We start from the raw sequence: 26,507 nt of genomic DNA on the forward strand, positions 1-26,507 counted from the left end.
TTGGAGTCTCTGGAGTGCAGTGGCCATTCCCAGCCACTGCAGCCTCTACCTGCTGGGCTCCAGCGATCCTTCCGCCTCAACCTTCCAAGTAGCTGGAACTACAGGCACGCACTACCATGCTTGGCTAATTTTTTGATTTATTGTAGAGATGAGGTCTCGCCAAGTTGCCCAGGCGGGTCTCAAACCCGCAGACTCAGGCAATCCACTCAACTCAGCCTCCCAAGGTGCGGGATTACAGGCTGAGCCACCGAGCCCAGCCAGCTGAGAAAATTTTTTAGCAGAGTGTAAGGGTCTCCCACGTGCTTCTTGAAATGTTGAGTTTCTAAATAACTGCATCCAAGTTACTATTTTCTTAAGTTGTAGTTCCTAGGACTGTATACATGCTTTCATCAAGAGTTGAATATACTTTAGTTAATGAGAAAATATCTTCACTATTCTTTCATGCAGTTGTCTCATTGATAATGTGGGTGTCATCAGGCTTTTAGAAGCATAGTGTTATTTTATAACTCATTTTTAAACAGTGGCTCACTATGGCCTTCAGTACCTTTCTTTTCTAAGCATATACATATCTCCCTCCCTTCTTTTGAGTTTCTGTACTTTTTCTCTCTCTGTAGTAGTTATACCATATCATGTTTGTTTATTTTTGAACTCTTAATGTCTTGCGGTGAAGACTTTAATATTTTCCAAAGTCTTTGTTCCTTTGCATAATTAATGAGTTTTGTGTTCAGTCAACTTGGTCATTAATGAAACATTTAAACACGGAAAGTTCATACTATGAATTAAATAGTCCATTGATTTTCAGCAGAAATTGTCATGTTATTGTAAAGTATAGAAAAACTGATATCAAATAAGTGGGATTCAGCACGTATACAATCTTTGCTCTGGCAACACTGAAATACTCTGATTAACCATGGCCATAAAAAAGATGTTAACAATGGCCATAAAGGAAAGATGTGGGAAGAGCACCTCTTCCCCACTTTTCCTAGAAGGTGATGTCTACACTGAGACCTAAGAATGAATACAAGTTAGCAGAAGTAAAGACCAGTGAAGAAAATCAGCGGAGGCCGGGCTCGGTGGCTCAGCCTGTAATCCCAGAACGTTGGGAGGCCAAGGTGAGTGGACTGCCTGAGCCTATGGGTTCAAGACCCACCCGGGCAACTCGGCGAGACCTCATCTCTACAATAAATCAAAAAATTAGCTGGACGTGGTAGCGCGCACCTGTAGTTCCAGCTACTTGGAAGGCTGAGGCGGAAGGATCGCCGGAGCCCAGCAGGTCGAGGCTGCAGTGGCCAGGAGTGACCACTGCACTCCAGTCTGGGTGACGGAGTGAGACTCCAACTCAAAAAAAAAAAAAGAAAAGAAAAGAAAATCAGCGGAAGCTGCATGGGCAAAATCTTAGACAAGACACCATATGGTACATTTGGAAATCTGAAAACAGTATAGTTTGGCTGCAAGATTTGAAACTCTTGAAATACCATTTGTCTCAGTTTATTATGCTGCTATAGCAAAATACCTGAGACTGGGTAATTTATTTGTAAGTAATAGAGATTTATTTCTCACACTTCTGGAGAAGTTCTGGAGACTGGGAAATCTAAGATGAAGGCGCCAGCAGTTTGGTGTCTGGTGAGAACCGGAACTCTCTCCAAGATGGTACCTTGAACCCTGTGTCCTCACTCCGGAAGGCAGAAGGGCAAAACGGACCAGTACTAGTGTAAGGTTGCTGATGCCATCCATGAGGGCTTCACAGTCACCTCCTGAAGGTCTAGTTTTATAATACTATCATGTTGGCAGTTGAGTTTCAACATATGAATTGTTTTTTTGTGTGTTTGTTTTTGAGTCAGAGTCTCACTCTCACCCACGGTGGAGTGCAATGGCATGATCATGGCTCACAACAGCCTCGACCTCCTGAACGCAGACAATTCTCAGGCATCCTGAGTAGCAGGACTACAGGTGCCTGTTGGCTAATTTATTTATATATATATTTGTAGAGACTAGGTTTTGCTGTGTTACCCAGGCTGGTTTCAAACTCCTGAGCTCCATCAGTCCGCCTGCCTTGGCCTCCTAGAGTATTGGGATTACAGCTGTGGGCCACTATGCCCAGCCTCAGCATATGAATATTGGTAGGCACATTCAGACCATACCATCATTTAATGGATTACGAATGTTCCATTTCTTTTATTTATTTATTTTTTAGTTGGAATCTCACTCTCTTGCCCAGACTGGAGTGCAGTGGCCGCTCCCGGCCATCGCAGCCTTGACCTGCTGGGCTCTGGCGATCCTTCCACCTCAGCCTTCCAAGTAGCCAGAATTACAGGTGCGCGTTACCACGCCTGGCTAATATTTTTGATTTATTGTAGAGATGAGGTCTCGCCTGCCCAGGCGGGTCTCGAACCCCCGGGCTCAGGCAATCCACTCACCTCAGCCTCCCAAAGGCGTGGGAACAGGCTGAGCTACCGAGCCCGGCTGAATGTTCCATTTCACAATGTATCTAAAGTGTCTGACTTATATTAAATCAGATGTTTATTTGTGAAACTTTTCTAAACCTGGCATTTTGTATACTTTTAAATATTTAGGCTTCAGTTATACCACCAAAAAAAAAAAAATTACTCCAGACAAAACAGGAAACACCTAGTGGATATTTTAGTCGGCTATCTCCTGAATAAATAAAATATAGATCGTCTTAAGTTAGACTCATAACTTTTTTTTTTGAGTCAGAGTCTCACTCTGTTGCCCAGACTGGAGTACAGTGGCACAGTCATGGCCACCACAGCCCCAACCTGCTGAACTCAGGTGATCCTTCAGCCTCATTCTTCCAAGTAGCTGGAACTACAGGTGTGCCCACCATACCCAGCTAATTTTTTGGTTTATTGTGGAGACAAGGTCTCACGAAGTTGCCCAAGCTGGTCTTGAACCCCTGGGTTCAGGCAGTCCTCTTCCCTCAGCCTCCCAAAGTGCTGAGATTATAGGCATGAGTCACCGCACCTGGCCCAGACTCATAACTTCTTTGCTCTTCAACCCTGTTCCTCTTTGTGGTGTATCTCCCATATTCAACCAGTGGCTGAGTCCTGTTACTTCTACCTCCTAAAAAGTGTTTGAATCTATAGTTTTCTCTTGTTCTCTAGCCAGTACTGCAGTTCAAGTCACTGTTCTCACATGAGTTATTCAGTTATCCCTGAAGCATAATTGGTCATCCTACCTCCTTTCAATCTATCTTGCCCTTGTGCCAATTTCCTTCCAACACAGTAGCAAAACTGAGTATATGAAAATGCAGGTTATCAAAATCTAAATTGCTTTTTAACAAGATTTACAAGTTCTTTCAGAATCTAGATCCTGCTTTTTCTCTTCTCTTCTTTTACTACTCTTCCTTCCAATTCTTCCCCACCACAAATCTTCCAGCCAAACTAAACTGTTTTCAGATTTCCAGATGCACCATATGGTGTCCTGTCTAGGCTTTTGCCCATGCAGCTTCCTCTGATTTTCTTCACTGGTCTGTCTTCTGCTAATTTGGACTCATTCTTAGGTTTCAGTGTAGACGTCACCTTCTAGGGAAGGTGAGGAAAGAGGTGCCCTTTTCATGTCCTCTCTGGGCATTCAGTGATTACCTACTGACTCTACTGTGCTGTAATTTCCACCTAGGTGTGAACAAACGTCTATAGAGTAGGAGCTGTGAATTATTTGTTGTTGAATCCTTTTTACCTGCATTGGACCTGGCATGTTGTTGCTTAATAGATACTTGTGAAATGAATAAATGAGTGATATATTTTTTATTTATTTTTATTTTTTTGAGTTGGAGTCTCATTCTGTTACCCAGACTGGAGTGCAGTGGCATGCTTCTGGCCACCACAGCCTCGACTTGCTGGGCTCCAGCGATCCTTCCGCCTTAGCCTTCCAAGTAGCTGGAACAACAGGAGTGCACTACCACACCTGGCTAATTTATTTTGATTTTATTGTAGAGATGAGGTCTCACCAAGTTGCCCTGGTGGGTCTCAAACCCACGGTCTCAGGCATTCCACTCACTTCAGCCTCCCAAAGTGCGGGATTACAGGCTGAGCCACCGAGCCTGGCTATGAGTGATATATTAATGTGATTATTCTTCACTGTTCATTTTTTTCCAAGTTATCCAAGGCAAGGATACAGATTTTATCAGTGGATTTTTATTTTAAGCTTGAGTTTTGTTATTGGCATCCATACTAACTTTTAATACTTTCTCGACATATTTCTATTTCATTTACTGTGTTAAGTATATTTAGGCATAAGTCTTTTGTTATTTGTAATTCTTGGCTGATTTTCTGTTTATAATTTTGAGATTTCTCTCTGCCTCAGGTGGAGGATGCGCTGTCCTATCTTGACCAGGTGAAGCTGCAATTTGGTAGTCAGCCTCAGGTCTACAATGATTTCCTTGACATCATGAAGGAATTTAAATCTCAGAGGTAAAAGACGTGTGGTTGTTCTCGAACTTAGTGCTTGGCATGCAGATTTTGGACAGAGGAGGATATAGGTTATTCTTACATGCTAGAAGTTAAAGGATGCTTCTTTTGGGGGGTTGAATATTGGGGATTCAACTTTTATGCATTGCCTTTTTGATGGAAATTACAGCTACTAGACTTTTGTTTTCTCCCTCTTGGTAAATTTTTCTTAACTAAAATTTCTCTTAGTGCATCTCCTCTCGTAGGGAAGTAGTGCTGGTAATGATTTAGGCTACTTGATTTTTGAATTGATTTAAGATAACATGATATTCTGGCATGGTTCACTGTTGTAAGAAAGTAACTTATCTTGAACAATGTACACACATGCCCAGTAAATAATGTATACTAGTATATGAAAGATTGGATCTTGTTTGAGATTTGCAGCTTTCTGTTTATTGTATGAGTGTCTGCTTGATAGGATTATTGTCATGAATGCATATTCTGTTTAAAATTGTGACCAAGTGTCTTTGGATCTAAAGCTTTGGAATTTCAGAGTTCTTTGTATATTGTTAATTTTTTTTTTTTGAGTTGGAGTCTCACTCTGTCGCCCAGACTGGAGTGCAGTGGCACTCTCCCGGCCACCGCAGCCTTGACCTGCTGGGCTCCAGTGATCCTTCCATCTCAGCCTTCTAAGTAGCTGGAACTACAGGCGTGTGCTACCACACCCGGCTAATTTTTTGATTTATTGTAGAGATGAGTTCTTGCCAAGTTGCCCAGGCAGGTCTCGAACCCGCGGGCTCAGACAATTCACTCACCTCGGCCTCCCAAAGTTCAAGATTACAGGCTGAGGCACCGAGCCTGTATTGTTAATCTTTTTTAATGTGCAGGTTGATTTTTATCTATTTTCCTATTTAGAGAAAACCTAGTCTACAGTCAACTTTTTTCTAACTAGGTCATTTGTCAAGCTTTTCGGCCATCACTTGTCTCTTTGTTTTTATCAGCATCGATACTCCAGGAGTGATTAGTCGTGTGTCCCAGCTGTTCAAAGGTCACCCCGACCTGATAATGGGATTCAACACCTTCTTGCCCCCTGGCTACAAAATTGAGGTGCAAACCAATGACATGGTGAATGTGACAACTCCTGGCCAGGTTCATCAGATTCCTACCCATGGCATCCAGCCTCAGCCTCAGCCACCACCCCAACATCCTTCCCAGCCTTCAGCCCAGTCAACCCCAGCTCCTGCCCAGCCAGCTCCTCAGCCCCCACCTGCCAAAGTCAGCAAGGTGAGCATTTGTAAAATATTGTATCATGTGAATGCATCCCTAGAAAGCATCCTTCTTTGACATTTCACCTTTATGTAAGACTTAGAGATTCAAATTACAAAGGTTTCATCAGAGAAGGTGCAGTAGTCAGTAGACATGCTTCGCGTTTACACATTACATATATAGACACATATTTAAATCAATACATCAGCAACCTTCAAAGACACTCTTGTTTTCCATTTCTGCTTATACACCCATGAACATTCCCACAGGTGCTAACTTTTAGTAGCAGTACTTTGACAGCACAGGCAGGAATGGTCATCGTACCATGGGTAAATTATGCTACTGTTCATATGGCTATCATTATATAAAACGTGTTTAATTTACCAGATTAGGTCCTATCAAGCAAAGCAGACGATCTGTTGATGATGGTGGTGGTAATTATGGGTGTTTTGGGCTTTTATTTTTGAGTCAGAGTCTCATTCTGTTGCCTGGGCTGGAGTGCAGTGGCATGCTTATGGCCACCACAGCCTCAACCTGCTGGACTCAGGCAGTCTTTCTGCCTCAACCTTCTAAGTAGCTGGAACTATAGGCATGCGCCATCACGCCTGGCTAAATTTTCTTGATTTATTGTAGAGATGTGGGCTCAGGCAATCCTCTCACCTCGGCCTTCCAAAGTGCTGGGATTATAGGCGAGAGCCATCCCACCTGGCCAAGGTGTTTTTTATTTTGTTTTTGTCTAGAATTGCACTGTCTGATACAGTACCACCTATGACTATCGAAATTAGTTAAATTCAGTCTTTCATTTGCACTAGCTACATGTCAAGTTTCAGTAGCCACGTGTGGTTAGTGGCTCTTGAACAGGACAGTGCAAATAAAGAACATTTCCATCATCTTAGAGTTCTGTTGGGCAGAGCTGACCTAGGAGACTTTTTCATATGGAGTTACTGCAATAATTGATTTCTGTAGAATGAGTTTCTATCTGTACCTGCTGAGCTAGTGAGCTTAAAAATTATGTATGAAGTTATTCCCTGTTACTGGAAATGGCTGCAGTTTTAAGGTTTTATTTAGGAAATTTGAAACTGAAATATTTACATTAGAATGAGGGAAGCTTCTGCAGCTCCTGCCCTTGCCCAGTGGAATTTGAGCTGGGCTGAAGTGGCCTAGCCTAAGTAATAAAGTATATGAGTTGATCAGACATCTTGTTTCTTTTTAGTTTGAACTTTTCTTTCCCTATGTCAAATCATCTGTGCGCCAGAGGAGAATAAAGACTTTTTTCTTTTTAGCCTTCCCAACTACAAGCACATACTCCAGCCAGTCAGCAGACTCCCCCACTCCCACCATATGCATCCCCACGTTCTCCACCGGTCCAGCCTCACACACCAGTGACAATCTCGTTGGGAACCGCCCCATCCTTGCAGAACAATCAGCCTGTGGAGTTTAATCATGCCATCAACTATGTTAATAAGATCAAGAACAGATTCCAGGGCCAGCCAGACATCTACAAAGCGTTCCTGGAGATTTTGCACACATATCAGGTAAGAGGATTTCCTGTTCAGTTTCTCTTGATCAGGCCACCCTCTGCAGCATCTAGTCCAAGAAGAACTTAAGTAACCATTATTGTGTTCATTAATTCTTATAGGAAATTAACCAGTTAGAAACTATGATGTTTATAAAGCCAATTTTATTTGCCTGGTGTGACTGCCCCCAAGCATCCAAGCAGAATTTTTAAAGGTATTTTCTTATGAAATGAATAACTTTTATCTGGTAAATTTAGAGGATGATTTGTGTGGTCTAATTAATCTGCAGTTGAAGGAGGAGAAATTTCTTTTATACTGTGTGTTTTTTTAGTTGGTAGTGACCCTCTGGGCATTCACTTTGCCCTAGTTTTAAAAAAAATTAATTGACACCCACCGTCTTCTGCTCTTTCTTAACCTAAAAGTCTGGTGTCACAACAGGTGCTGAGAACATAGACTTTCTGCTTTTTTTTTTTTTTTTTTTTTTAGTTGAAGTCTCACTCTGTCACCCAGATTGGAATGCTGTAGCATGCTCCCGGTCACTGCAGCCTCGACCTGCTGGGCTCAGGCGATCCTTCCGCCTCAGCCTTCCAAGTAGCTGGAACTGTAGGCGCGTGCTACCACACCTGGCTAATTTTTGATTTATTGTAGAGATGCAGTCTTGCCGCAAGTTGCCCGGGCGGGTCTCGAACCTACAGAGTCAGGCAATTCACTCACCTCAGCCTCCCAAAGCATGGGATTACAGTCCGAGCCACCAAGCCTGGCCAACTTTCTTCTTAAGTGCAGCCTAAGTAGATAACGTAACAGTGCTCCTATCAGACATGCCAGAAAGTGTGCACAGGTGAGTGATGCAAAACAGTGGCCATCTAATAAGATGTCTTTGCCTTTCAATTCATCAGAAAGAGCAGAGGAATGCCAAGGAAGCTGGAGGGAACTACACTCCAGCGCTGACGGAGCAGGAGGTGTATGCCCAGGTGGCTCGGCTCTTTAAAAACCAGGAGGATCTGTTGTCAGAGTTTGGGCAGTTCCTACCAGATGCCAACAGTTCCGTGGTAAGTTCATTTAGAGGAATTACACTATTTAGGATTATTATCCTAGATAAATTAGAAAGCTTTGATCAGAAGGGGACTTTTCCTCTGTGATACGTGCATTGATAAGAACATTATCTCTTTTATGTTTCATAATCAGCTTTTAAGCAAAACAACTGCTGAGAAGGTAGATTCTGTGAGAAATGACCATGGAGGCACTGTGAAGAAGCCCCAGCTGAACAACAAACCGCAGAGGCCCAGCCAGAATGGCTGCCAGATCCGCAGGCACTCTGGAACAGGAGCCACCCCTCCAGTTAAGGTGAGCATGGGCAGCGACTGCTCATTTGACTTTCCCAAGCGATTCCAGCAGACAGGTATTCTAGGGGTGGTCACATGTTCTTATTTCAAGTGTGTTGACGGTTGGATCTTCGATATTTGGAGCAAGTTGGTATATGTCACAGAAACTCGGTGCAAAGCTTCTTATCTGATTTTGCAAAAGAATGTTAAAAGAACACTAATTGCTTGGATTACTGTGCTTTTTTTTTCAGTTCTTACTATTTTTTCCTTTATTGTCTTTCTTCTTTGCTATGAACTGTTATCTCTTTAATTTTTTATGCACTGTTTCCAAGACTTAAAATTTGTTTTTTGAGTTGAAGTCTCACTCTGTCACTACATCCTCAACCTGCCGGGCTCAGGTGATCCTTCTGCCTCAGCCTTCCAATAGCTGGAACTACAGGCATGTGTCACCATGCCCAGCTAATTTTATGATTTATTGTAGAGAGGAGGTCTTACCAAGTTGCCCAGGCTGGTCTTGAATCCCTGGACTCAGGCAGTTCTCTCGCCTTGGCCTCCCAAAGTGCTGGGATTACAGGCTTGAGCCACCACACCCTGCCTGACTTAAAATTTTTTACCCTCTTCTGATTTGATGCTTTATTTTACTTTTTTATTTTTTTTTTTTATTTTGAGTTAGAGTTTCACTCAGTCACCCAGACTGGAGTGCAGTGGCACACTTCCGGCCACCGCAGCCTTGACCTGCTGGGCTCCGGTGATCTTTCCATATCAGTCTTCCAAGTAGCTGGAATTACAGGCGTGTGCTACCACACCCGGCTAATTTTTATTTATTGCAGAGATGAGGTCTCGCCAAGTTGCCTGGGTGGGTCTCGAACCCGCGGGCTCCCAAAGTGCTGGGATTACAGGCTGAACCACTGAGCCCAGCCTGATTTGATGCTTTAAATCTACCATGCACTAAGGAAGATTTTCTAGTTTGATAATTGTTTCAGTAATAAGTGAATGGTCTCTGGGGCCCTCTTGTGACTAAAGTGCCTGTGCTTTGGCAATTTCTTTTTGGTCTAGAGGCCTGTCCTGCTCAAAGTTCCTTATTGGGTTGCTAGAACTTATCTGTGTCATTTTATTCTCCAAGGTAGGACCTTTGGGCTATAGCAGAGGGAAGTCTTATTAAACTCCTGTTAGTAGCCTGTTTCACCTGATGTTTTTATTACAGGAAACATTGATGATCTGCCTGCAAAAAGCTAAGCTTGCTCACTTCTTCAATGTAGTACAGCTGTGATAGGGATAGGGCTAGTTGTGTGTGTTGAATATTGAATTCTTCGGTGAATTCTAAAGTAGTATTAATATGGAAGAGATAGATGTGTATGTAGAATTTAAAGAATACAAAAGTTAGTGACATTTCTAATTGTAATAGGTGACTAGTCAGACTACAAGGACTGACGTATTAGTTGTTACTGACACTTTCGAAGGATTCTCATTTTTTAGGTTTGGTAGAGGTTTTACCTTTTGAAAACAAGTCAGACCTAGTCGTGGTTTTTATTCACTTCTGTCGAGTATTATGTGACTAGTAAGAATCAGCTCTGGGACTTGCTCCCTGAGGGCTGGCTCTTCCACGCTTGATCGCCCACAGGTGGAAGTCATGTGTGGGGGCTTTGTGTGCTCTGCCCCCATTCTCCTTAGGCAGTGTAAGCAGAGGCTGCGGCTCCCAAGGAGTAGACTCTGGGACGGCCAGTGTAGATGCGTGACTTCTCAGTGTGTGCATTTCATCTCACATAGTAAGAGGTAGAGCTTTCAAAGTAACTTCTTGCGTGACAGATTTGTACCATAGCCTCTGCATTCCCTTTAAAAGAGCAATACCAAATTAGTTTGAGTGGATATTGCTGACAAGACCATTATTTCTTCTATTGAGAAAATAAGCTATGCTTTTTTCATAAAATTTTAAACTGAAACATGATTAAAGGTTAAAGATTGATTTCTGTCCTGCTTCAGGCAATGTGCACCATCTATTTTTTTCCCCTTGAGTCAAGGTTTTTGCTCAGTTACTCAGACAGGAGTACAGTGGCACAATCATGACTCATTGAAGCCATGACCTCCTGGGCTCAGGAGATCCTTCTGCCCCAGCCTCCTGAGTAGCTGGGACTATAGACACATGCCACCACTCCCGACTAATTTTTTGATTTTTTTGTAGACAGAGGTCTTGCTATGTTGCCTAGGGTACCATCTCTTTTTACAAACAGCCTCTTCTCCCTCAACAAGTAGGAAAATAAGGCAGTGGCATTAGATTCTAAATAAAATTACTTTTGGGCTGGGCATCGTGACTCAGCCTGTAATCTCAGCACTTTGGGAGGCTGAGGTGAGAGGATTGCCTGAGTCTGGGGGTTCAAGACCAGCCTGGGCAACTTGGTGAGACCTCTTCTCTACAATAAATCACAAAAACTAGCCAGGCATGGTGTTTGTAGTACCAGCTACTTGGAAGGCTGAGATGGAAGGATCGCCTAAGCCCAGCAGGTTGAGGCTTTGGTGGCCGTGAGTATGCCACTGCACTCTAGCTTGGGTGACAAGAGTGAGATGTCAACTTAAAAAAAAAGTTACTTTTGGCCTCTGGAAAACGTGAGGATATTAATTCTGAAAACTTGTCACAGTAATGCCATGGTCATTTCTGGAAAGACTTATTTTTGGGACTAGAATGATCTGTGAACCTCTGGTGGAGGAAGAAACTGACAGGCAAACTAAAATAGAGAAGACTAGTAGAAATCTTTGAGGGTGTAAAGTGAGTTAGCTTCAAGTTTCTCATTTGTTTCAAATTATTGATAAGTAGTGGTTTCAGTGATGGAACTCTTGAACACAGATGAAAATATAATTCAGCAGGGCATGGCGGCTCACACCTGTTATCACAGCTCTTTTGGAGGCTGAAGTGGGAGGACTGCTTTAGTGCAGGAGTTTGAGACCAACCTGGGCAACAGAGATCCCCGTCTCTACAAAAAATAGAAAAAAATTAGCCAGGCATGGTGGCACACGCCTGTAGTTCCAGCTATTTGGGAGGCTGAGGCAGAGGATTGCTTGAGCTCAGGAGTTTGAGTCTGCTGTAAGCTGTGACCATGCCACTGCACTCTAGCCTGGGCAACAAAGTAAAACCTTGTCAAAAAAAGAGAGAAAGAAAATATAATTCAGATAAATCCACTCTTTGAATCTTACATATTTTTATTTGTCCCTCTTTGCAGAAGAAACCCAAATTGCTCAGTCTAAAGGATTCTTCTGTGGCAGATGCCAGCAAGCATGGTGTAGGAACTGAATCATTATTCTTTGACAAGGTGAGTAATGTGTGAGTTCAATTTGATACTGACCAAAAGAAAATCACCCATCCCCAAGATTTTGTTTAAAGGTATCAAGCTGATTAGGGTATTCTATTTTGTAACATAGTTTCTAAGTTCTGAATCCAGTCTGCAAGCACTGTTAGCACAACTAGAGAAATGTAGCATTGTCTGCTTTGGTTTTGTGAAGCAGTTTGAGGCAAAAGACAGCTTTTTAGAGAATGCATCCTGTTCCTCTCAGCAGATGTTTGGAGAACTCTGCTGTAAATATCCAGGTCTGTGCAGTGAGTAATGTCGGTGCTGGTGCCTGCGCCAATTATTGAGGACTTGGTGGCTTATAATCTTCTAATTGTTGTGATATGTTTTTGTGGTATGCACATACATAGCATTCCTGAGAATTCTGATGTACTTGTGTTTTCAAAGCTCCCCAGGTGATTCTAATGAGCAGCCAAGTTGAGATGATTGGTGTAAATGGTGTTGTGTGGTTCCTTAGTTTGGCTACACAGACTGTGTGACTTCCTCCTGGGAGTTGACCTGGTGATTAGCAGGCATCTTTGATCAGGGTAGCTGGCAACTGTTGGACTTTTCACTGGCAGAAACCATCCTGGATCGATCTGTGGTGATTTACTCTATCTTGTACCTCTGGGGTTTTGCATAAAGGCGAATGATTTAACAAGTCCATGATTGGGACCTCCTGCTCTCTTTTTCTGCTGTGCCTGTGTGAGCCTTTTGCAAGAGAGTACTGCAAAAAAATTAAGAGTCCATGGCTGTGATTGGAATCATATCTGAGGTCTTGGTATTTTTAAGTAAATGTAGAAGTTCAAGTCACAACCATTAAACGGCAAGAAAAGGACAGGGAGAGGGAACTGTTAGAGATTAAATAAGAATTAGACATATATAAAAATGTGGCATGCAGACTTTACTTGGATTCTGATTTTAGAAACAAACTTTTAAAAGACATGCATTAGACAGTTGAACTTAGCATAGACTCAATATTAGATACTGTTGAGGAGTCTTTTGAAAATAAGTTAATTTTTAAGAGTAATGATATTGTTTTAGGAGTACTTTTTCTTGGGAATACATACTAGATATAGATGAAATATCTGGAATTTGCTTTAAAATTCAGCAGTAGGGCAAATGGGCATAGAGGAATCAAAATTTACTGTATGTTGATCATTGAAGCTGGGTGAGTACATAGGATTCATTCATTAGACTTGTCTACTTTTGTGTATGTTTGAAAACTAATAAAAATTAAAAGTAAATAGGGTGTATAGTATAAAAGGTGTGCTCTTTAAAAGTTTATATTCTATATAGTATCTCCTGATGCAGTTGTAAAAAGTACACAGAAATCTGGAGCAGGAATTACTGATAAGCTACTTGGTTTGGTGATGGTCTGCAGTCCCCACTAAAGGACTACAGCGCGAAATATTTACTTTTGTTTTAGTTTGTTTGTTTGTTTGAAGTTAGAGTCTCACTCTGTCGCCCAGACTAGAGTGCAGTGGCCGCTCCTGGCCACCGCAGCCTCGACCTGCTGGGCTCTGCGATCCTTCCACCTCAACCTTCCAAGTAGCTGGAACTACAGGCGCGTGCTACCATGCCCGGCTCATTTTTTTTTTTTTATTTATTGTAGAGATGAGGTCTTGCCAAGTTGCCCAGGCGGATCTTGGATCCGCGGGCTCAGGCAATCCACTCACCTCGGCCTCCCAAAGTGCTGGGATTACAGGCTGAGCCACTGAGCCCGACCGATATTTACTTTTGTAACTAAAACTCCAGATTGGTTATCCACTAGTTTTACTTTGTCTGTGCCCTTGAACATTTTTACATTTTTGGATATTAAAATGCTCAATATTGTAAATAGAGGAAGGAAATGGACCAGGACCATGTCAGAGGACAGAAGTATCTTATTTTAAGAGGCCATTATTCAAGATTTCCAGCGTTTGAAACAGTGTTGACAAAGATTCTTGGTGTAAACCTGTTAGGGCCGGGCTCAGTGGCTCAGCCGGTAATCCCAGCACTTTGGGAGGCCGAGGCAGGTGGATTGCCTGAGCCCTCGGGTTCAAGACCTGCCCGGGCAACTTGGTGAGACCTCATCTCTACAGTAAAATAAAAAATAGCCGGGCATGGTAGCACATGTCTATAGTTCTTGCTACTCAGAAGGCTGAGGTGGAAGGATCGCTGGAGCCCAGCAGGTTGACACTGGGGTGGCCATGAGCATGCATGCCACCACACTCTAGCCTAGGTGAAGGAGTGAGACTCCAACTCAAAAAAAAAAAACATCTGTTAGGAGAGGCAACAAGAGCTTGGGAAACACTGATGTGGTCTGAAGTACATCATGAGATGGTATACTCCAGGAACTCATTTGTTATTTTATTATAGAAAAATTTAAGTATAATATGTAAAATTTAAGAGAACAGTAAAAGGACCCCTTGCATTGTCACTGTCCAGCTCCAGCAATTCCCAGCTCCTTGCCAGCATACTTGCTTCATATGTACTCTCAACCAACCACCTGCTCTAGGCTTGGGAGACAAATCCTAGATATTATTTCATCCATAAATATCTCAGTAAGTTTATTTTTTCAAACAAAATTGTTAATCGTGTCTAAAAAAGCTAACATAGATTTTTTAGTATCAAATATCAGTTCAAGTTTCCCCAATTTTAAAAAAGTAATCCACAATCTCAATTCTCCCCTTAACCATTGTCTTCTGGTGATCTCCATAAGGTCCGGAAGGCTCTTCGGAGCGCAGAGGCCTATGAAAATTTCCTGCGCTGTCTTGTTATTTTTAACCAAGAGGTGATCTCACGGGCTGAGCTTGTGCAACTAGTGTCTCCTTTCCTGGGGTAAGTGAAATGAGGGGCTTAGTTCTGATGCATGTTTGGAGAGTAGATGATAGACAAAGTTAATTTAATTGAGGTTGGTCCATTGACATAAATGTTAACTGCCAAGAGTCCTGAGAAGTCTTCTAGTCCAACTCAAGGAATGAGAAAATAGACAAGGGATTGATGTATCTGTGGACTAATGGCCAAGACTAGTGATCTCCTGATCTTCTGACTAGTGCTGGATATCTGTAGAGACAAATCTCTCCCAGAGTTCTAGAATCTTGACTGCATTTGACAACCTAAGAATTATGTGGGCATTAAAGCAATGTTCTCAATCAAAAGAATGACTGGTTATTGCCTAGGTTCAGTGCAGTTGTTTTTATCACCACTTTCACTGATCTGAGAATATTCTATAAGAAAAGGGGAAACCAAACGCTCAGAAGCAGTGCTTAAGCAGGCGATTATTTGTGCCTAGCAGCAGATTTCTAACCCCAAACCAAATGGTGGTGCTCATACCTCAGGATAGCTGCCTCATGCTTCTAATTGCTTACCATTTTCTGCTTTGATTCTTCAGGAAATTCCCTGAATTGTTTAATTGGTTTAAAAACTTTCTGGGCTATAAGGAGTCTGTACATCTGGAAACCTTTCCTAAAGAACGAGCCACAGAGGGCATTGCCATGGAGATAGATTACGCCTCTTGTAAACGATTGGGATCCAGCTATCGAGCCCTACCAAAGAGCTACCAGCAGCCCAAGTGTACAGGACGGACGCCTCTCTGTAAAGAGGTAAGACCTTTCCTAGTAAGCATCAGCCTTGGGTCCTCAGCTTTCTCCAGAAGGGGTTGGTGGAACCAGAGATAGAGAACTTAGCATGATTGATGAAATCAAGAAAATGTTTTCCCCTTCTATTCAGAACCCTTCCTTTATTAATCCCCCTTTGTAAACTTTCTAAAGGTGAAATCTGTGAGGTAATGTTAGCTGTTTCTCCCTCCTCTAGAGTTCTGTCTGCCTTTTAATTGAGAATGCTTAATCACCAAAAGCTTTTTTAGGCCTTTATTTCAGTCTCTCTTCTTCTGCCCAAAGGTTTTAAATGATACCTGGGTTTCCTTCCCTTCGTGGTCTGAGGACTCCACCTTTGTTAGTTCCAAAAAGACTCAGTATGAAGAACATATTTATCGTTGTGAAGATGAACGCTTTGAGGTACACGCTCCTTTGTCATTTGAAGTTTGGGGAAATGTGAGACGCTAAATGAAAGACTGTCTGCAATATCTTTCTGAAAGTGCTGACTTTTTAAGACTGAAAAGCCAGAGGTTCACGTTCTTCAGTGGTAAATGCTTATTGTGGTACTTATATGCTTTATGCATTTGTATATTTTTATCTGACTTATCTAAGCCACTCTGGCCTTTTTAACTGAAATTGTTCATTGATGACTAGATAATAATCCTTTGGATTTTGAGTGGCATTTCAACGATTGTTGTGTTTTACTTGGTGTAGAAAATCAGTATCCTAAGGCTGGCCTATAGGGCTTTCTCGAAGCTGTTTTTAAATGATTCATTGTAAGATCAGTGTATTGTTACTCTTAGCAGGTATCTTGACATGATTAGCAAACCATCTCTGCTATGAGAACTGGAATTCTCCTATTTCTGGTATTGATTTGGCTCCTTTTGAAAGAAAGTTAAATTGGGGACTTTATTTTAAAATAGTTGGGAGGGGAAGAGTGGAGTAAATAAATAAGCTGGTGGAGGGCCCCTGTATTAGGAGGGGGCATGTGAAAGTGGGCTTAGAATCCCTAATGTGTTTGTATGTCTAGTTTACTGATAGCATTATCAGAAAGGGAAGTCTAGTTTTTCTAAAGAGGTAAAATGACATGCATCTCTGTTTAGTATGTCTGTTACATTAAATTGACTGACTGGCTTTGCTTATTCATATGGATGGGAGATGTTTTACTTTTCTTTTCTTTCTTTCTTTTTTTTGGAGACACGATTCCACTCTGTCACCCAGGCTGGAGTTTAGTGGCATGAGCCCAGCTCGCTGCAGCCTCAATCTCCTGAACTCAGATGATTCTCCTGTTCAGCCTTCCAAGTAGCTAGAACTATAGGCATATGGCACCACACCTGGCAAATTTTTATTTTTTTGTAGAGGTGATGTCTCATTATGTTGCTTCAGCTGGTCTTGAACTCCTGGGCTCAAGCAGTCCTCCCACCTTGGCCTCCCAAAGTGCTAGGATTACAGGTGTGAGCCACTATACCCAGCCTACTCTTTAAGTTCATACTGATTTAGCTCTTTGCCAGTTTTCTCCCATCACACTTACTTAAGCTGTTTCTGGTGTGTTTTTATTTTATTTTACTTCTTTATTTTTTTGAGTCAGAGTTTCACTCTGTTGCCCAGGCTGGAATGCAGTATAACACTTAAAGCTACCGCAGCTGTGATCTGCTGGGCTGTGGCAATCCTTCTGCCTCAGCCTTCCACGTAGCTGGAACTACAGGCACATGCCACCACACTTGGCTAATTTTTTTATTTATTATAGAGACGAGGTCTTGCCAAGTTGCCCAGGCTGGTCTTGAACCCCTGGGCTTAGGCATTCCTCTTGGCTCAGTCTCCCAGCATGCTGAGATTACAGCCCTTCTGATGTGTTTTTAATGAAGAGCCACATGCTGCCTGGCCACTGGCAGGTGGTTGGCCGTTTCTGCCCCAGCATTTATGAGGGGTTTCAGCCATCGCAGAAAACTAAATTATGACAGGTGTTAACTTCCATGGGGGAGACATACTAAAAAAATGCATTTCTTTGTTACCTGTGTTTCATAAGGCTAGATAATGAACTAGAAAGTAGAGCTTGCCATCTCTTCAACAGGACATTCCTATTTTTTCTCAATCTGTATGCCCACAAATGAGAGACACATCTTCATTTCCCCTCTGTGACTGCAAGGTAAAAATGAAGGATATTTAGTGTGTACACGTGCTTAGGATTTGGTGGGATGGGCTAGTCTGAAGATAAGTTAGTAATGCTGCAGTACAAACAGCCCCACAACTCAGTGACTCGTGAAAATGGTGCATTTTTTGGTTTTTGGTTTTGTTTTGTTTTTGTCATTCTACATGTACATTGATGTTTAGCAGAAGATTTTACTCATCAGAATTACTTGGGCACCCGGGCTGAGAGAGTGCCATCATCATGAATATTACTAGTCACTAAAGGGAAAGAGCTCAGAAGGATCTCACACCCATAGATGCTCTAGCCTAGGAGTAATAAACATTACTTCCACTTACCTCATCACAGCTCATTTTCCAGAACAAGTTACATGGTCCTATTCAATCATAGGGGAGCCATGAAGTTGAATCCATTGCTTGTGTATAATTGGAGAGCAGAGTGGGCCAGAAATAATTGACAAAATGACTACCAAAGTCCCAAAACAAGAAAACTTAGGGAATACTTCTGCAAACATTTGGTTGTAGATCCTTGAGACTGCTTATTTACATCATGTTCTGTTCCTCATTTAGAGAATCTGATTTTAAGTCTAAGAAAAAAATACACTCAAAGGTTGCCAAGTCATATCTTTAACCAAGACAGGCAAGGCCACTGCCAAAAAATAAGTGCCAGGAGTTCAGCAGGAATTCAAATCGTTCCTCACAGATATAGCATTGACCTCCTTGAGATACGACAGTCACTGTTCTTATTACTAATGGATGAGGAGCAAGGCTGTTGAATATTTACATATTTGAACATAGTTAAATATTTCAGGTTATACCAAAAAAAAAAATTGCTCAGAAGACTAATTTTTCATTTTGAGCAGTCTTTTGGGGATTGTTTTGATTATTGTTTTTGTAACAGATCTTAGCAACCCAGGAAAGTTCAGGGGAAAGTATCAGTAGTTTCCTGTTAGGTCCCTCTGGTCTAGGATTGGCAATCCTAAGCAAAGGACAGTGTGGTGGTGGTGATGGAGGTAATGACTACCACTACCCCATTTTAGTTGTATATTTCTTATGTTCCAGGCATTGTACTAGCCACTTTATGTGATTCGGATAATTTAATTCAGAAAACAACCTTAGGAAAGCAGGAGGTGCTGTGATCCCTGTTTTACTGACAAGGAAACAGTCTAATATGGCCAGTATGGCCGAGCCAGGATTCAGATCCAGGGAATTTAACTCCCTGCCTTGTGCTTCTGACCACTGCTTTATTCTGGTTTGAGTCCTGAGCACACTTCTTTGTCTTCTCTTTAGCTTGATGTAGTTTTAGAGACCAACCTGGCAACAATCCGGGTTCTAGAAGCAATACAGAAGAAGCTTTCCCGCTTGTCTGCTGAGGAACAAGCCAAATTTCGCTTGGACAACACCCTCGGGGGCACGTCAGAAGTTATCCATCGCAAAGCACTCCAGAGGATATACGCTGATAAAGCAGCAGACATTATTGATGGTCTGAGAAAGAACCCCTCCATTGCCGTTCCAATTGTCCTCAAGAGGTACCTGAGCAAAAATGTACCCTTCTTGCGAGTGTACTTCACTATGGTTCAGTGTTCCATTAAATGAGGCTCTTATTTTCAACCTGCCTGTCCCATGAGACTGCTTTTTCTCCCCAACCCTGGTTCTTGGAATGCAGGTGTAGAGTGGAACTTTGTGTTGGTGTCTGTGTAATAATCAGCATTAGAGAAAAAAACCTTGAAAGTTTGTGGTGGAGTGCTCTGCATGTATGTTTGAGGGAGTATTTTAAAATATAGAAAAGAACAAAGAAGAAAGCTACCACCATGTTCCTACCACTCAGTACTAAGTGTTGTTAATGTCTTTGTATTTTAATACAAAAAATCATTCTTTATCTTTGTAAGATTTGATACATGTTCTTTTTCTTTCTTTCCTTTTTTTTTTTTGAGTTGAAGTCTCACTCCATTGCCTAGGCTGGAGTGCAGTGGCACACTCCAGGCCACCCCAGTATCGACCTGCTGGGCTCTGGTGATTCTTCTGCCTCAGCTTTCCAAGTAGCTGGAACTATAGGCATGCACTACCATGCCCAGCTAATTTTTATTTATTGTAGAGATGAGGTCTCACCAAGTTGCCCGGGCTGGTTTCGAACCTGTGGACTCAGGCCGTCCACTCGCCTTGGCCTTCCAAAGTGCTGGAAGTACAGGCTGAGCCACCGAGCCTGGCCCATGTTCATTATTTTAAAAAAGTCTTAGTATACCATTTTTACCAAGAATGTCTCCTAACAAGTCTTCACATCATGCTTCAGTGTAGACAGGCCATTGTAGCCACCTGAGGCAAGGCATCAAGTAGGGGGCCAGAAACTGAACTGAGCCCAGTGTACCCCAAGTCCATGCCACTCTTGACCAGACAGGGAATCCTTTGCTAAGAGTTGGATTCTCTGTCAGTATCACCTGATGAATATTCTTGTTTGCTGCACAGTTCACAATGCTTGGATTTTGTTTTTCCTCCCCAGTCTTCCCTTTAGAAGCTGGGCACAGATTGATGGTTCCCTTTTCTTGTCAGTAGCATTTGACTTCTGGCTTTTGGGATGTAGACTTTTCTCAGGTCTAGTGCTGGTTTTTGTTTTTACTCTGTCCTCCACTTCTGGAGTACTAGAATTAGTTGTTCTGATCAGAACTTTCCAGACAGAGAAACATTACTGTGCAGGTTCTCTGCTCTTGGAATTTTGCATTTCCATCAGCATAGTGAATGTTCTGAGTTCTGTAGCAAAAAAAAAAAAAAAATTAACTTTGTTTTTGCTGGCAAAGAAAGGGAACCCTCTTTCAAGGAATACTTGCTGACAATCTCAAAGATATTCTTTGGAATGCTGTTAAAGAAGTAACTATTTTAGGTAAGCTTCCTGACTTTAGGATAAATTACTTCCCCAAAGTGAGTCCTGAATTAGTAATTTCCTTGTGTAACAGTTCAGGGCTAGTTTGATAACATTTATCTCATGTTGCCAATAATTTTGACAGACCTAGCATAGCTTCGACTTTGGCAGTGAAGTAAGCCTGCTGTATTTCTCACTTCTGCACTCTCTGATTTCCTGTATGGTGTTGTTCCCATCCCCCTTCCACTTCAGGTTGAAGATGAAAGAGGAGGAATGGCGAGAAGCTCAGCGAGGCTTTAACAAGGTGTGGCGAGAACAAAACGAGAAATACTACTTGAAGTCTCTGGACCATCAGGGCATCAACTTTAAACAGAATGACACCAAGGTCCTGAGGTCTAAGAGCTTACTCAATGAAATTGAGAGTATCTATGATGAGGTAAGCTGGGACTTTCTCCGTCTGTGAGAGGATTCTAGCCTTATACGGTTAGCATAGCTTTGATTCTTGGAAATTACCTTTGCTTTGTGAAAGTGAGATCCTCCAAGACCTGTTGATTCTTGCTTCATAACTGTCACAGCCTTTTCTGTTCCTGATTCTACCATTTTTAACTCTAAGCCTTACCTGTAGACCTCAGCTATTTGTCTGGTTTCCTCATTGACCACCTACCTCCATCTTCCACGTCTCCGGCCATCTGTTTCCCTCAAATAATCCCTTGTATTCATATAGACCATCTTAGCTGATCACACCTTAAATTTAGCATTGCACCCAAATTCCTGTAACCTTTGTTTCTTCAACACAGTTACCAGGAATATAAATAGTACTAGGAGCTAGGAAACAGAGATAAATGAGAAATTAATCCTTCTTTCTCTGAGCTCAGTCTTAGGCAGTGGATAGAAACACATGCAGTGCAATTGAGAATTCCTTGAGTGGTGTGATCCTCAATTTTAAAAAAGAATAGTAGATTGGGTACGGTGGCACAGGCCTGTAATCCCAGCACTTTGGGAGGCTGAGGCGAGAGGATTGCCTGAGCCCAGGGATTTGAGACCAACCTGGACAACTTGGTGAGAACTCATCTCTACAATAAATAAAAAAAACTTAGCTGAATGTGGTGGCATGCACCTGTAGTTTCAGCTATTTGGAAGGCTGAGGTGGAAGGATCACCAGAGCCCAGAACAGAAGGTTGAGGCTGCGGTGACCATGAGTGTACCACTGGACTCCAGCCTGGGTCATGACAGAGTAAGATTCCAACTCAAAAAAAAAAAAAAAATAGTAAAATGAGCTCTTACATGAATATAATTGTCTATATTTGCTAATGTTGTTATATTGTCCTCCACATCTCCACCCTGAAAGTATTTTAACGTACTCCCAGACTTTATATCATTCCCTCTGTAAATACTAACCCAGAATTTTGGAAGATGATCCCAATTCTGTCCCAGTATTCTATAGCTCATCACAGTTTAGAAAGTACCAATATTTTGGCCGGGCACGGTGCCTCATGCCTACAATCCTAGCACTTTGGGAGGCCAAGGTGAAAGAATTGCCTGACCCCATGGGTTCAAGACTAACCTGGGCAACTTGGCAAGACCTCATCTCTGCAATAAATAAAAAAATTAGCTGGACATGGTGGTATGTGTCTGTAATTCCAGCTACTTGGAAAACTGAGATGGAAGGATTGCCTGAGCCCAGCAGGTAAAAGCTGTGGTGGCTATGAGTGTGCCATTGCACTCCAGCCTGGGCAACAGAGTGAGACTCCAACTCAAAAAAAAAAAAGAAAGAAAGAAAGTACCAATATTTTGGCATCAAGCTACTTCTTTCACATTATCTATTTGTTTCTGAAGAGGGACATAAATTATCGTTAAGATCAGAGCCACTTTGGTTAATGGTGAAGTATACTAGTGGTGTAGTCTCATAGGCATGTTGCTGCTGTAGACATGTCACAGAATACTTTCGTGTCTTTTTCCTGTCAGAGGCAAGAGCAGGCTACGGAAGAGAACGCTGGCGTACCTGTTGGTCCACACCTTTCACTTGCCTATGAAGACAAACAAATACTGGAAGATGCTGCTGCTCTGATCATCCACCATGTGAAGAGGCAGACAGGCATTCAGAAGGAGGACAAGTATAAAATAAAGCAAATCATGCATCATTTCATTCCAGATCTGCTCTTTGCTCAGAGAGGTGATCTCTCGGATGTGGAGGAAGAGGAAGAAGAAGAGATGGATATAGATGAAGCCACAGGGGTGGCTAAGAAGCACAATGGCGTTGGGGGCAGCCCCCCTAAATCCAAGCTACTGTTTAGCAACACAGCAGCTCAAAAATTAAGAGGGATGGATGAAGTATACAACCTCTTCTATGTCAATAACAACTGGTATATCTTCATGCGACTACACCAGATTCTCTGCTTGAGGCTGTTGCGTATTTGTTCCCAAGCTGAACGGCAAATTGAAGAAGAAAACCGAGAAAGAGAGTGGGAACGGGAGGTGCTGGGCATAAAACGAGACAAAAGTGACAGTCCTGCCATCCAGCTGCGTCTCAAAGAGCCTAGTGAGTGCTCGAACTGTTGGTTGACAAAAGATGTGTGGGGTTGAGGACCTCAGAGCCTAGTTAGACTTGGGTCTGCTTTCTTTTATGAATAGAGCATAGGCCACAGAGCCCAAGTAGAGTTCACATTCTGGTTCTGCAGTTTACTGGTTGCTTTATCTTCTTAATCTCTCTGAACCTGTTTACCTGCAAAATGGAGGTGCTAGTTATTGCCTTGTGGGACTACTTTGCGCAAAGCGCTCTGCACAGTGCTAGAGTCATGGACACTCAGTCAGTGGTTTTCTCTGAACACACTAGTGCAAGGGAGTATCAGTTGTCATTGCTTTCCCAGATGCCATATCTCTGGGTCACTGCAAAGTGTTTGAAAGGACAGTCAGGAATCAGGTGTGGTGGCTCATGCCTGTAATCCCAATACTTTGGGAGGCCAAAGCAAGAGGATTGCCTGAGCCCACGGGTTCGAGACCAGCAACATGGCAAGACCTCGTTTCTACAATAAATCAAAAAATTAGCTGGGTGCAGTGTTGCACGCCTATGGTTCCAGCTACTTGGAAGGCGAGGCAGAAGAATCACCTGAGCCTAGCAGGTCAAGGCTGCAGTGGCCATGAGCATGCCACTGCACTCCAGCCTGGGCGACAGAGTGGGACTCCAACTCAAAAACAAAAAGAAAAACAAACCCAGAAAGGACAGGGACTAAAATGTCAGCCGCAATCCTTAACAGAATCTAAAATTCATGCCTAAGACTTGGGAATTTTCTCAGATATGTTTGGGCAGGACTTATGTTTAACCAGTGGGGGGTCATGGTTCATTCCAATAGTGGAAATAGTTTATGGAAAGGAGACTGGAATTCAAGAGAAGATGTTAGACACAGTAGAATAGGTAAAACAGAGTGAAGATGGAGAACCTGGGAAAAAGAACCTGAGTGAGGGTCAAGGAAGCTGCCCTGTGCTGCCTGCTTCCAGATTGTAGTTCATAAATTAGATACTTGAACCGTGAGCCAAAAGCTTTTTTCATGAAACCTTTCTTCTGGACACTTGAGGAAATAGCCAGTATTGTGTGTTGCTGATGTAGGAAGCCCACGCATGGCTGGCCCTGGCCTTCTATAAATCTTTGTCTGGATTAGTTCTAGATTGAAAGAGACAAATTTTGGACCTCATTGTGATTTCACCTACTTGGGTGGAAATTAGGGATAAAATGGCCTATTCCTGGCTTGACCACTGGCTTAACCTGATTTGAGGCCTACATAGTATAGTTTGACCTTGAGAGATCATGCCATCCTGCACGCTGATCACAGCTTGTGTTTTCAGGTCTGTGGTTTGAATTCTACACTTTGTTTTGGCATAAAGGCATTCTTCACAGCAATAGTATGTTTTAGAGGGTGTTTCTCACTTCAGATGGAGATAGGCCCAGTTTTGTGCTTAGCCTTTCCGCCCCTACAAACACTACAAACAGATAACCAGTTAGTCGGTGACAAAGAGTGTCTTTGTGACTTTTTTTCATTTCAGTAAACTTTATTGAAGTGCAATGTATATGTAGAAAAGTATATAGATCAGAATTGCACATCTCATTGAATTTTTACAGAATAAATATACCTATGTTCAAGAAACAGAACATAGCCAATATCCCAGTAGTCTCCTTCTGCCACTGTCTTGATGTCTAATACTAGAGAGTTGATGCGACTGTTTTTGAGCTTTATATAAATGGGTCTTGTTTTTGTAAGCTGAAGGCAAGATCTTTCACATTCCTTGTGTCCTCTACTAGTTGCCAAGTGTCTCTTTAACAACTGATAAGATTTATTCTACCAGTGGTTGAAATGATTCATGTGCAGCAAGTACAGACCATTTAATGCAGTTTGTGAAGTACGATGTTGCAAATCCATTTTTAAGCAAAAGGACTTTGACAAATGCAGATTACTTCATTATTCATAGAGGATTTAATTTGCACTCCTGTTTTTCTGTTCTTGAGAGGTTTCCCAGTGCTAGAGTCTGGCTGTGTCTGCCTTTTCTCATCTGCCCTTTATGCTTCGTTGAAGTAACTCTATGAGCAAGTGACCCATGTGAGAAATGCTCTTGTGCAGGCCGGGAGAGCAGGTTCTTCTCACAGCAAGGGAGCCAACAACTTTTGGAAGAACTGGCTTCCCTGGGATACCTCCCTCTCCTGTCATGCAGAGCCCAGCAGTACTGGAAAGAAAGGTCTTTATAGCATAGTCAGTTGGGACGTTGGCAGCCACTGTTAAAGTGGCAGAGTCCATCTCCTCTGACAGACAGCGCTGGCAATTATAGCCACCTGTCAGATTTTACTTCTGTCAGCAATGGGTTGAATGGGCATATTTTGAATACCCAGCGTTTGTTCTTTCAGATGCAGTTGAGGCCAGCTGGGGGATGTGCCCTGTGCTCTATCCCCAGTCTTATCTTGGCAGGGTAAGGCCTTACCTATCCCGTCTCTCCCACAGTGGATGTTGATGTAGAAGATTACTACCCGGCGTTCCTGGACATGGTGCGGAGTCTGCTGGATGGTAACATAGACTCATCACAGTATGAAGATTCGCTGAGAGAGATGTTCACCATTCATGCCTACATTGCCTTTACCATGGACAAACTGATCCAGAGCATTGTCAGACAGGTGAGGGTGTGGTGGAGACTGGGTGGTGAGGGGAAAGTCCTTCCCTAAAGGTGGATCAGGCAAAGAAAGCAAGGTTTCTATTGGAAAAGGAAAGAACACTTTCTCATGTGACAGTGTTTATGAACATACGGTTCTGAGGAGGGCATTGGGGGCTAAAGTGACATGTCTGATTTCTCATGTTAACAGAGTAGGAGTATTTCAGCCACATCACTGGCTCCTTTACTTTCCTCAGTGCAAGCCCGCCTCATACCTTTTCTTGCTAGCCACCTGTAGAGAGTGCAGTGGTCCTGACCCTGGCTCCCTGCCCTACTGGCCTGTCTCGTCCCTTGTCTGCCAGAACTGAGCACACAGTGTGGAACGTTGCCTCTTCCATGGGTGTTGGGAATTCTAGGTACTGGCCTTGTTTAATACCTGAAATCCTTTTTACAGGAAAGGTCTCACTTAACAGCTTTCTTTTTTTGAGTTAGGGTCTCACTCTGTTGTCCAGGCTGAAGTACAGTGGCACTATCACAGCTAACTATGGGATCAAACCCTTAGGCTCAGGTAATCCTTCTGCCTCAACCTCCTAAAGGGCTGAGATTACAGGTATAAGCTGCCATTCCTGGCATCATTTAATATCTTTACAATACTCTGTCCACCTCACTCATCTGTTTCCTCTGAGTTAGATATGTGTTTCCTTCTGTGGCACCTAAAATTTGTAAATATGGTATTCTTTACAACAGTGATATGCTTATAATAAATAACTTGTACCAGGTAGGTTTCAGCTCCTTGAACTTGAGTTCTGAGCTCCGAAAGAGATCAGAGTCAATTATTGGTACACTCCTTTATTGCCTTTTTTTGGAGACCCAGCTTTACTGCTGATTTATTACAAGTTTCCAAACAGGACTTTCTTTTTTCTTTTTTTTTTTGAGTTGGAGTCTCACTCTGTCGCCCAGACTGGAGTG

At 42.5% G+C, this 26,507-nt stretch overlaps 1 protein-coding gene across 2 annotated transcripts in view; it reads left to right on the plus strand.

Moving 5' to 3' along the window:
- Positions 1-26,507, plus strand: part of SIN3A (SIN3 transcription regulator family member A) — a 70,795-nt gene that overhangs the window by 27,978 nt on the left and 16,310 nt on the right. For both annotated transcript variants that reach the window (XM_008063716.2, XM_021715337.1), the window contains exons 4-16: positions 4,324-4,430; positions 5,408-5,690; positions 6,956-7,207; positions 8,086-8,238; positions 8,375-8,533; positions 11,724-11,813; positions 14,533-14,651; positions 15,205-15,415; positions 15,713-15,829; positions 18,845-19,083; positions 20,661-20,844; positions 22,374-22,947; positions 25,394-25,563. In XM_008063716.2, coding sequence (XP_008061907.1) covers positions 4,324-4,430; positions 5,408-5,690; positions 6,956-7,207; positions 8,086-8,238; positions 8,375-8,533; positions 11,724-11,813; positions 14,533-14,651; positions 15,205-15,415; positions 15,713-15,829; positions 18,845-19,083; positions 20,661-20,844; positions 22,374-22,947; positions 25,394-25,563 — 2,658 coding nt within the window. The remainder of the gene's footprint in view (positions 1-4,323; positions 4,431-5,407; positions 5,691-6,955; positions 7,208-8,085; positions 8,239-8,374; positions 8,534-11,723; positions 11,814-14,532; positions 14,652-15,204; positions 15,416-15,712; positions 15,830-18,844; positions 19,084-20,660; positions 20,845-22,373; positions 22,948-25,393; positions 25,564-26,507) is intronic.

This window comes from Carlito syrichta, unplaced genomic scaffold, assembly GCF_000164805.1.
Source record: "Carlito syrichta isolate Samal-C Ts95f unplaced genomic scaffold, Tarsius_syrichta-2.0.1 Scaffold307013, whole genome shotgun sequence".
Classification (NCBI taxonomy): domain Eukaryota; kingdom Metazoa; phylum Chordata; class Mammalia; order Primates; family Tarsiidae; genus Carlito; species Carlito syrichta.